The sequence below is a fragment of the Gadus chalcogrammus genome, chromosome 19 (assembly GCF_026213295.1).
Source record: "Gadus chalcogrammus isolate NIFS_2021 chromosome 19, NIFS_Gcha_1.0, whole genome shotgun sequence".
NCBI classification, from domain to species: Eukaryota; Metazoa; Chordata; class Actinopteri; order Gadiformes; family Gadidae; genus Gadus; species Gadus chalcogrammus.
The window spans coordinates 15,210,101-15,221,839 of record NC_079430.1 but is presented as its reverse complement, the minus strand read 5'-3'; the positions used below and the strand labels follow the sequence as shown (position 1 = coordinate 15,221,839).

General features: G+C 47.1%; 1 protein-coding gene across 7 annotated transcripts in view; it reads left to right on the top strand.

The window, feature by feature from the left end:
• LOC130372549 (NACHT, LRR and PYD domains-containing protein 3-like) overlaps positions 1 to 11,739 on the top strand; it is a 32,974-nt gene that overhangs the window by 3,682 nt on the left and 17,553 nt on the right. For 4 of the 7 annotated variants that reach the window (XM_056578611.1, XM_056578610.1, XM_056578614.1 and 1 more), the window contains 7 exons: positions 91 to 207; positions 3,032 to 3,148; positions 3,684 to 3,800; positions 7,134 to 7,250; positions 8,057 to 8,173; positions 8,880 to 8,946; positions 9,125 to 9,344. In XM_056578611.1, coding sequence (XP_056434586.1) covers positions 91 to 207; positions 3,032 to 3,148; positions 3,684 to 3,800; positions 7,134 to 7,250; positions 8,057 to 8,173; positions 8,880 to 8,946; positions 9,125 to 9,344 — 872 coding nt within the window. The remainder of the gene's footprint in view (positions 1 to 90; positions 208 to 3,031; positions 3,149 to 3,683; positions 3,801 to 7,133; positions 7,251 to 8,056; positions 8,174 to 8,879; positions 8,947 to 9,124; positions 9,345 to 11,739) is intronic. The other 3 variants (XM_056578612.1, XM_056578613.1, XM_056578615.1) reach the window with 3 other exon arrangements.

The window sequence follows — 11,739 nt, the reverse complement described above, 5'->3', positions numbered from 1 at the left end:
TGTGTGTGTGTGTGTGTGTGTGTGTGTGTGTGTGTGTGTGTGTGTGTGTGTGTGTGTGTGTGTGTGTGTGTGTGTGTGTGTGTGTTGAAGCCCAGAGCAGCAGGAGAGAGCACACTCCCCTGGACCCAGCTGTGTCTCCATGAAGAGTGACCGTTCTATGGGAAGACCTCCTAACCTTAAAGATGGATGCCCCTCCAGAGAGGAGAGGTAGGAGTTTCAAACAAACGATAACAGGCTGTGTTGTTATTATCAGACTAAAACGATACTGACGTTTTCAATTCAGGAAAAATGCAATTGATTCTGTGTGTGTGTGTGTGTGTGTGTGTGTGTGTGTGTGTGTGTGTGTGTGTGTGTGTGTGTGTGTGTGTGTGTGTGTGTGTGTGTGTGTGTGTGTGTGTGTGTGTGTGTGTGTGATAATAAGCAAAAACCAAATGTAGATTCAGTTGATTAACTTTTTTTCATATTGATTTCTTCGCACTTCGCTCAATGACTGCCTGGCTTGTACCTGTTCCACCTATGGTCTCAGGAAGCACACACTGTCACCTCCCTCTCCACCTCTAGAGGGCGCCCTGACACAAGGAGTCACATACTGTCACCCCTTTCTCCACCTCTAGAGGGAGCCCTGACACAAGGAGTCACACACTGTCACCTCCTTCTCCACCTCTAGAGGGAGCACTGACACAAGGAGTCACACACTGTCACCTCCTTCTCCACCTCTAGAGGGCGCCCTGACACAAAGAGTCACACACTGTCACCTCCCTCTCCACCTCTAGAGGGCGCCCTGACACAAGGAGTCACATACTGTCACCCCTTTCTCCACCTCTAGAGGGAGCCCTGACACAAGGAGTCACACACTGTCACCTCCTTCTCCACCTCTAGAGGGCGCCCTGACACAAAGAGTCACATACTGTCACCTCCTTCTCCACCTCTAGAGGGAGCCCTGACACAAGGAGTCACACACTGTCACCTCCTTCTCCACCTCTAGAGGGCGCCCTGACACAAAGAGTCACATACTGTCACCTCCCTCTCCACCTCGACGCGCTCGGAGTGAGAATGTGTAGCAAATAAAGATTTTGGGTAGAAAAAAAGATCGTCCTGTCGGCCTTAAAATGACTCAACAGCGCCACGGTCAGTGACTTTGGCTTCAGCCTCTGACGCAAAAGGGTACCCTTGTGCTTCTTTTTTCGACGCATGGGGTTTTCAACTCGTTACAATGTGGGCCTAATCCCTCCACGGCCATATATGAAGCTATGAGAATTCATCCCATTGGCTAACGGAAGACCCGATAGCTGCACATTAACGGCGAAATCTGTGACATTACTCAACACAACTACCCCAACGTGTCCTTGTTAATTACACAACATGAATGGGTTAATGCTATGGACATCAGTTGTCCTGTTTTGTGCTTTGATTGAGAGAAACAACATTTTTTTTGATCAGTGTTGGGTAGCTGAGGTCGTTGCTATAGAGACCACATCCGTCTGCTTTTTTTGACGACTGACAGAGCAACCCAATCTCATCAAAATTACGTTCCCAGAGAACTATTCGGCATTTTCAATTACGTTTGTCTGAACGTATTTTGTCCTTGATTACGTTTTATTGAACATATCGCAAATGCGAATCCGTTCTCAGCCTATTTTTTGCCATTTATTTACCGTGTTACAATGGCGAAGAAATATGTTTCTTTGTATGTGTAAAACATACTGTATTTGTTTCTGAAGCAAAATGCATTAGTTTGTGAATGATGTTTTGTATTTGCAAACCACACTGAGTGTGTTTGTGAATCGTTGTGCTTGAGTAAAACACATTTTGTGTGTGTGAATCGTTGTGCGTGAGTAAAACACGTTTTGTGTGTGGGGGGTTTTGGCATGATTCTAACTCCATAAACTTTTCTTCATATTGATTTCTTCGCACTTCGCTCAATGACTGCCTGGCTTGTACCTGTTCCACCTATGGTCTCAGGTAGCACACACTGTCACCTCCTTCTCCACCTCTAGAGGGCGCCCTGACACAAGGAGTCACATACTGTCACCCCTTTCTCCACCTCTAGAGGGAGCCCTGACACAAGGAGTCACACACTGTCACCTCCCTCTCCACCTCTAGAGGGAGCACTGACACATGGAGTCACACACTGTCATCTCCTTCTCCACCTCTAGAGGGAGCACTGACACAAGGAGTCACACACTGTCACCTCCTTCTCCACCTCTAGAGGGAGCCCTGACACAAAGAGTCACACACTGTCACCTCCTTCTCCACCTCTAGAGGGAGCCCTGACACAAGGAGTCACACACTGTCACCTCCTTCTCCACCTCTAGAGGGAGCACTGACACAAGGAGTCACATACTGTCACCTCCTTCTCCACCTCTAGAGGGAGCACTGACACAAGGAGTCACACACTGTCACCTCCCTCTCCACCTCTAGAGGGAGCCCTGACACAAGGAGTCACACACTGTCACCTCCTTCTCCACCTCTAGAGGGAGCCCTGACACAAGGAGTCACACACTGTCACCTCCTTCTCCACCTCTAGAGGGCGCCCTGACACAAGGAGTCACACACTGTCACCTCCTTCTCCACCTCTAGAGGGAGCCCTGACACAAAGAGTCACACACTGTCACCTCCTTCTCCACCTCTAGAGGGAGCCCTGACACAAGGAGTCACACACTGTCACCTCCTCCTCACCTCTAGAGGGAGCCCTGAAACAAAGAGTCACACGTTATGAGAGATATGAACTCATGTGCAGTAAATAAACTGTGTTTGTATAACAGAAGATAAGAAGTATATCTGGCTCCTACACAGACGATGGACAAAGACCGGTTGGTTGTTATGAGACTGTGGAGAAGATAAAAAATAATAGGTGTGTGTGTCTGTGTGTGTGTGTCTGTGTGTGTGTGTGTGACTGTGTGACTGTGTGTGTGTGTGTATGTGTGTGTGTGTGTGTGTGTGTGTGTGTGTGTGTGTGTGTGTGTGTGTGTGTGTGTGTGTCTGTGCGTGTGTGTGTGACTGTGTGACTGTGTGTGTGTGTGTGTTGAAGCCCAGAGCAGCAGCAGAGAGCAGACTCCCCTGGACCCAGCTGTGTCTCCATGAAGAGTGACCGTTCTATGGGTCGACCTCCCAACCTTAAAGATGGACGCCCCTCCAGAGAGGAGAGGTAGGAGTTTCAAACAGATGATGAAAACAGAGCGTGATGTTATTATCAAATCAAAACGATACTGATGTTTACAGGTCAGGAAAATGCAATTGTGTGTGTGTGTGTGTGTGTGTGTGTGTGTGTGTGTGTGTGTGTGTGTGTGTGTGTGTGTGTGTGTGTGTGTGTGTGTGTGTGTGTGTGTGTGTGTGTGTGTGTGTGTGTGTGATAATACGCCAAGACCAAATGTAGATTCAGTTGAACTCCCTCCTCACCTCTAGAGGAAGCCCTGACACAAAGAGTCACACGTTATGAGAGATTTGAACTCATGTGCAGTAAATAAACTGTGTTGTATAACAGAAGATAAGAAGTATATCTGGCTCCTACACAGACGATGGACACTTTCCAGTTGGTTGTTATGAGACTGTGGCGAAGATAAATATAATAGATGTGTGTGTGTGTGTGTGTGTGTGTGTGTGTGTGTGTGTGTGTGTGTGTGTGTGTGTGTGTGTGTGTGTGTGTGTGTGTGTGTGTGTGTGTGTGTGTGTGTGTGTTGAAGCCCAGAGCAGCAGGAGAGAGCACACTCCCCTGGACCCAGCTGTGTCTCCATAAAGAGTGACCGTTCTATGGGAAGACCTCCTAACCTTAAAGATGGATGCCCCTCCAGAGAGGAGAGGTAGGAGTTTCAAACAAACGATAACAGGCTGTGTTGTTATTATCAAACTAAAACGATACTGACGTTTCCAATTCAGGAAAAATGCAATTTATTCTGTGTGTGTGTGTGTGTGTGTGTGTGTGTGTGTGTGTGTGTGTGTGTGTGTGTGTGTGTGTGTGTGTGTGTGTGTGTGTGTGTGTGTGTGTGTGTGTGTGTGTGTGTGTGTGTGATGATAAGCAAAAACCAAATGTAGATTCAATTGATTAACTTTTCTTCAGATTGATTTCTTCGCACTTCGCTCAATGACTGCCTGGCTTGTACCTGTTCCACCTATGGTCTCAGGTAGCACACACTGTCACCTCCCTCTCCACCTCTAGAGGGCGCCCTGACACAAGGAGTCACATACTGTCACCTCCCTCTCCACCTCTAGAGGGAGCACTGACACAAAGAGTCACACACTGTCACCTCCTTCTCCACCTCTAGAGGGCGCCCTGACACAAGGAGTCACACACTGTCACCTCCTTCTCCACCTCTAGAGGGCGCCCTGACACAAAGAGTCACACACTGTCACCTCCCTCTCCACCTCTAGAGGGAGCCCTGACACAAAGAGTCACACACTGTCACCTCCTTCTCCACCTCTAGAGGGTGCCCTGACACAAGGAGTCACACACTGTCACCTCCTTCTCCACCTCTAGAGGGAGCCCTGACACAAGGAGTCACACACTGTCACCTCCTTCTCCACCTCTAGAGGGAGCCCTGACACAAGGAGTCACACACTGTCACCTCCTTCTCCAACTCTAGAGGGAGCCCTGACACAAGGAGTCACACACACACAAAACGTGTTTTACTCACGCACAACGATTCACACACACACTCAGCGTGGTTTGCAAATACAAAACATCATTCACAAACTAATGCATTCTGCTTCAGAAACAAATGCAGTACGTTTTACACATACAAAGAAACATATTTCTTCAATTGCAAAAAAATATCCTCCAAGTACAAAATAAAATCTTTCAAGTACAAACTAAAATCTTTCAGGTACAAAAGAAAATCCTTCAAGTACAAAACAATTCTGCAAGTACGGAAATCTGAAAGTTGCGCGTGGATCTGAAGGCATTTGCGCGTGGATCAGCAAGGCGGAAAATTAGTGCCAAAAGTCACGTGACAAACAAAGGTCCTGTGATTCACACTACACAATAGCAGGTGGCGCTGTTGAGTCAGTTTAAGGCCGACAGGACGACCTTTTTTTCTACCCAAAATCTTTATTTGCAACACATTCTCACTCCGAGTGCGTCGATTTTTGACGGACGGTCAGTGACTTTGGCTTCAGCCTCTGACGCAAAAGGGTACCCTTGTGCTTCTTTTTTCGACGCATGGGGTTTTCAACTCGTTACAATGTGGGCCTAATCCCTCCACGGCCATATATGAAGCTATGAGAATTCATCCCATTGGCTAACGGAACACCCGATAGCTGCACATTAACGGCGAAATCTGTGACATTACTCAACACAACTACCCCAACGTGTCTATTACGTATTTCTTCAAGGAAAGGTTCAAAATCCGGGATTGCTTTTAACTCAGTTTATTGTTAAAGTCTGCATGTTTCGGCATGGTAAATGGCTATGGAACGAAAGTCTAGGAATCGTGTAGAACACGTGTGAGAGAAAATAACTCTGGCTACTATGGGCCACGGGCAGAGGCCCGTGACCCTTCGCGGGTGTCGCTGAAAATCTCTGGCCCCTTCACCTAGTGTGCACAGGTAAGGGACCGTCAAGTGGGCGTGGCCTAGTGGGCGTGGTGGCTTCGGCTTCTTCAGGTGATGCCTTCTGTGGTGGAGCCGCCTTCAATAAGGTCTTGCTCCCCTAGTGGCTATGTATAGTATTTACGGCTTATATGTTTGGTCCTGCTTCATTGGGTCTATGTGTGGGTAGCTTAGATTCTTAAAATACGTAACATGTCCTTGTTAATTACACAACATGTATGGGTTAAGGCTATGGACATCAGTTGTCCTGTTTTGTGCTTTGATTGAGAGAAACAATATTTTTTTTGATCAGTGTTGGGTAGCTGAGGTCGTTGCTATAGAGACCACATCCGTCCGCTTTTTTTGACGACTGACAGAGCAACCCAATCTCATCAAAATTACGTTCCCAGAGAACTATTCTGCATTTTCAATTACGTTTGTCTGAACGTATTTTGTCCGTGATTACGTTTTATTGAACACATCGCAAATGCGAATCCGTTCTCAGCCTATTTTTTGCCATTTATTTACCGTGTTACAATGGGGAAGAAATATGTTTCTTTGTATGTGTAAAACATACTGTATTTGTTTCTGAAGCAAAATGCATTAGTTTGTGAATGATGTTTTGTGTTTGCAAACCACACTGAGTGTGTTTGTGAATCGTTGTGCTTGAGTAAAATACATTTTGTGTGTGTGAATCGTTGTGCGTGAGTAAAACACGTTTTGTGTGTGTGGGGGGTTTTGGCATGATTTTAACTCCATAAACTTCATATTGATTTCTTCGCACTTCGCTCAATGACTGCCTGGCTTGTACCTGTTCCACCTATGGTCTCAGGTAGCACACACTGTCACCTCCTTCTCCACCTCTAGAGGGCGCCCTGACACAAGGAGTCACATACTGTCACCCCTTTCTCCACCTCTAGAGGGAGCCCTGACACAAGGAGTCACACACTGTCACCTCCTTCTCCACCTCTAGAGGGAGCACTGACACAAGGAGTCACACACTGTCACCTCCTTCTCCACCTCTAGAGGGCGCCCTGACACAAAGAGTCACACACTGTCACCTCCCTCTCCACCTCTAGAGGGAGCCCTGACACAAAGAGTCACACACTGTCACCTCCCTCTCCACCTCTAGAGGGAGCACTGACACAAGGAGTCACACACTGTCACCTCCTTCTCCACCTCTAGAGGGAGCACTGACACAAGGAGTCACACACTGTCACCTCCTTCTCCACCTCTAGAGGGAGCACTGACACAAGGAGTCACACACTGTCACCTCCTTCTCCACCTCTAGAGGGAGCCCTGACACAAGGAGTCACACGTTATGAGAGATATGAACTCATGTGCAGTATATAAACTGTGTTTGTATAACAGAAGATAAGAAGTATATCTGGCTCCTACAAAGCCGATGGACAAAGACCAGTTGGTTGTTATGATACTGTGGAGAAGATAAAAATAATAGGTGTGTGTGTGTGTGTGTGTGTGTGTGTGTGTGTGTGTGTGTGTGTGTGTGTGTGTGTGTGTGTGTGTGTGTGTGTGTGTGTGTGTGTGTGTGTGTGTGTGTCTGTGCGTGTGTGTGTGACTGTGTGACTGTGTGTGTGTGTGTGTTGAAGCCCAGAGCAGCAGCAGAGAGCAGACTCCCCTGGACCCAGCTGTGTCTCCATGAAGAGTGACCGTTCTATGGGTCGACCTCCCAACCTTAAAGATGGACGCCCCTCCAGAGAGGAGAGGTAGGAGTTTCAAACAGATGATGAAAACAGAGCGTGATGTTATTATCAAATCAAAACGATACTGATGTTTACAGGGCAGGAAAATGCAATTGTGTGTGTGTGTGTGTGTGTGTGTGTGTGTGTGTGTGTGTGTGTGTGTGTGTGTGTGTGTGTGTGTGTGTGTGTGTGTGTGTGTGTGTGTGTGTGTGTGTGTGTGAGTGATAATACGCCAAGACCAAATGTAGATTCAGTTGAACTCCCTCCTCACCTCTAGAGGAAGCCCTGACACAAAGAGTCACACGTTATGAGAGATTTGAACTCATGTGCAGTAAATAAACTGTGTTGTATAACAGAAGATAAGAAGTATATCTGGCTCCTACACAGACGATGGACACTTTCCAGTTGGTTTTTATGAGACTCTGTGGAGATGATAAATATAATAGGTCAAGGTCAAGGTTGCTATATTCATAGCCGTGGGAAAATATGGTTTGCAGTTCAAGAAAAGGGCGTTCACGGAAGACAAGACAGACACAGACAAAAATCACAGAGGTGCTCAATACATCAGAAAGTGCAACAAAGTTATGCACCACTAGTGGCGCTGCAACAATCTATTAGTACAGGTAATGGCTGCAGGAACAAAACTGTTCCTGTAGCGGTCGGTTCTGCTTTGGGGAACTTTGAGCCTCTGTCTAGACTGAAATTGTGTGTGTGTGTGTGTGTGTGTGTGTGTGTGTGTGTGTGTGTGTGTGTGTGTGTGTGTGTGTGTGTGTGTGTGTGTGTGTGTGTGTGTGTGTGTGTGTGTGTGTGTGTGTGTGTGTGTGTTGAAGCCCAGAGCAGCAGGAGAGAGCAGACTCCCCTGGACCCAGCTGTGTCTCCATGAAGAGTGACAGGTCTATGGCTAGACATCCTAGCTTTAAAAATGGACGCCCCTCCAGAGAGGAGAGGTAGGAGTTTCAAACAGACGATGATAACAGGTTGTGTTATTATTATCAGACTAAAACGATACTGATGTTTTCAAGTCAGGAAAAATGCAATTGATTCTGTGTCTGTGAGTGTGTGTGTGTGTGTGTGTGTGTGTATGTGTGTCTGTGTGAGTGATAATAAGCAAAAACCAAATGTAGATTCAATTGATTAACTTTTCTTCACACTGATTTCTTCGCAATTCACTCAACTCAATGTACCTGTTCCACCTATGGTCTCAGGTAGCACACACTGTCACACCCTTCTCCACCTCTAGAGGGAGCACTGACACAATGGGTCACACACTGTCACCCCCGTCTCCACCTCTAGAGGGAGCCCTGACACAAAGAGTCACATACTGTCACCTCCTTCTCCACCTCTAGAGGGAGCCCTGAAACAAAGAGTCACATACTGTCACCTCCTTCTCCACCTCTAGAGGGAGCCCTGACACAAGGAGTCACACACTGTCACCTCCTTCTCCACCTCTAGTGGGAGCCCTGACACAAGGAGTCACATACTGTCACCTCCTTCTCCACCTCTAGAGGGAGCCCTGACACAAGGAGTCACACACTGTCATCTCCCTCCTCACCTCTAGAGGGATCCCTGATACAAGGAGTCACACGCTATGAGATTGTATGACTCTTTGTTTCAGGGCTCCTGAGTGTGTGTGTGTGTGTGTGTTCTCCACAGACCCCAGGAGAGGTCAAAGGTTTCCAGTGCTCAGTCGGCACAGCAGCATCCAACAGAGCTGATCAAGGTGTGTAAATGTCCACCGAGACATTTTACTTCTGCTCTTCATTAAAAATAATCTCTTGTTTTGATAATATTCTCCAGGCTTCCCTCTTTAGAGCAGCGGACGTGAATCTAGAACAGATGCTTCTGGTGTCCTCAGTTAGTTCAGAGTAAAGTTCTCCTTGATGTTTGTTCTGTTCCAGAGGGCTGAGGAGAACGCACACGCTTTTCTAGACAAGGAGCTAAAGAAGCTCTGGAGGGATCTCTTCCGAGATTATCCACAATGCTCAGAGAGTCAGAGGGAGGAGGTGGATGATAAGAACGAGGAGCAGAGGAGGCGCGCCATAAAGGGAGTGGTAGACATCACAAAGCTCTGCCTGATGGAGATGAACCAGGAGGAACTGGCCGACACACTGTGGGCCGGTAAGAGACTCTTATTCTGAAGACAGAGGAGACTCTAATCTTTAAAGGTCCCATGACATGCTATTTTATGTATTCTTTAATATAGGTATTAGTGGGCAACTAACACAGTATTCAAAGACGTTCCCTAAATTCAGCCGTGGTGCAGAGTTACAGCCACTCCGAGCCAGTCGCACATTGAGCTTCCCCCAAATGCGCTGTTTCGGTGGGCGTGTCAAGGAGGAGGGTGGGGGTGTGGCCCTGAGCAGCTTGCAGCCACCATGCGCTCTGTTTACAGTGGATGTATCACAATGGCGAGGCGCGCACAGCCTTTAGCCGTGTTCTGTAAATATTCTAGAACACACGGGAGTCCTGGAGCTCTATATCTAAATATTATCATATAGCCTACACAGATATCTATATCATATAATATATATTATCACGGCCAAAAGCTGTTTGAGCCGATATTATGAATCTCAAACGACCGCGTTGGGTTCTCCGACGTTCCTGGTTCTTCAACGTCCACATCAATGTGAATATACACACTGTAACGCAAGTGTTTCTTGTCGGTTCTTTGACGTGTCTTGTATTTCCACAACGAGACTGTCGTGGGGGTTATCTGAGCCATGGTTGAGAAGGAATTGGGGGAAAGGAACTTTGGTTTGACTCGCTGAAGTACATGAACTGCGACATGCCGCCGGTTGCCGCGAGGCACCATCGCCCGGAAGCGGGCAGCCGGCAGCAGGCAGCGCACGGTTCAGTCGACTTCAGGTTGATGTGAAAGTGGAAGAACCAGAGACGTCGCAGAACCCGACAAAGTCGTTTGTGATTCATAATATCGTCTGAAGGAGCACACAATATGTTATATGATATCTATGTATTATATGATATTATTTAGATATAGAGCTCCAGGACTGTAACGCAAGTGTTGTACACTTCCTTGTTATTTGGATAACCGTTCTGCTGTTGGTGTGATGGCGCATAACACGTCGGACTCTCGTATCTGGTATTTCTACAACGAGACTCGTATTGGGGGTTATCTCAGCCAAGGTTGAGAATGAATTGGGGGGAAGGAACTTTGGCTTTGACTCCCTCAAGAACATGAACCACGACATGGAGGAGAAAGGGATTGTTGGCGGCGAATGTCTCCCGCTTGAGCCCCGCTGAGGGACCACCGCCGGAGGCGGAGGTGCATAAGCGCTGCCCGGCAAAGATCCCTTTCTCCTCCTTGTCGTGGTTCATGTTCTTGAGGGAGTCAAAGCCAAAGTTCCTTCCCCCCAATTCATTCTCAACCTTGGCTGAGATAACCCCCAATACGAGTCTCGTTGTAGAAATACCAGATACGAGAGTCCGACGTGTTATGCGCCATCACACCAACAGCAGAACGGTTATCCAAATAACAAGGAAGTGTACAACACTTGCGTTACAGTCCTGGAGCTCTATATCTAAATAATATCATATAATACATAGATATCATATAACATATTGTGTGCTCCTTCAGACGATATTATGAATCACAAACGACTTTGTCGGGTTCTGCGACGTCTCTGGTTCTTCCACTTTCACATCAACCTGAAGTCGACTGAACCGTGCGCTGCCTGCTGCCGGCTGCCCGCTTCCGGGCGATGGTGCCTCGCGGCAACCGGCGGCATGTCGCAGTTCATGTACTTCAGCGAGTCAAACCAAAGTTCCTTTCCCCCAATTCCTTCTCAACCATGGCTCAGATAACCCCCACGACAGTCTCGTTGTGGAAATACAAGACACGTCAAAGAACCGACAAGAAACACGTTACAGTGTGTGTATTCACACACACACATGTGGCGCTCGCACGGTCGAGTCTCATTGGCGGGCCAACGTCTCTGGGCGGGCCAGGCAGAGTAAGGGGAGGAGCTGAGATTCCTGATGACGTCATGAGCACAGACATTCCAAATCAGCGCGCTTGAGCCTCCGTTTTTTCAAAGGCGAGCAGAACAGCTAGTGCTAGTTTTACACCAAACGCAAGTTTTAGCCACTGGGGGACCATAGGCTGGCTAGGGGAACTCATATTTATGTTAGAAAACCTCCCAAAGTGAGATTTTCATGTCATGGGACCTTTAAAATACATTAAATTCAATTTTGAAGAGCAGTATGAGATTCGTATTTGTTCTGTTCAGACTTATTGATATAATGTGAGACTCCTACATTTCAATTTTTTTCTTTAATGTGGTGATATCTTTCATCTTGGGGGTTAAATGGTTGGATCCAGATATGTAGTGTTATTGTGAATCCATCAGGTTAAAGAACATTATACGGCAGATCAACAGAAGATTAACTCAGTAGAAGAGATGCAACACAATATTTTTACATCAGCATAGAAACTTACTTTTTACCGGTTCACTATTATTAGACAAATCACGACCAGCTTCTCCGACCACAAGTA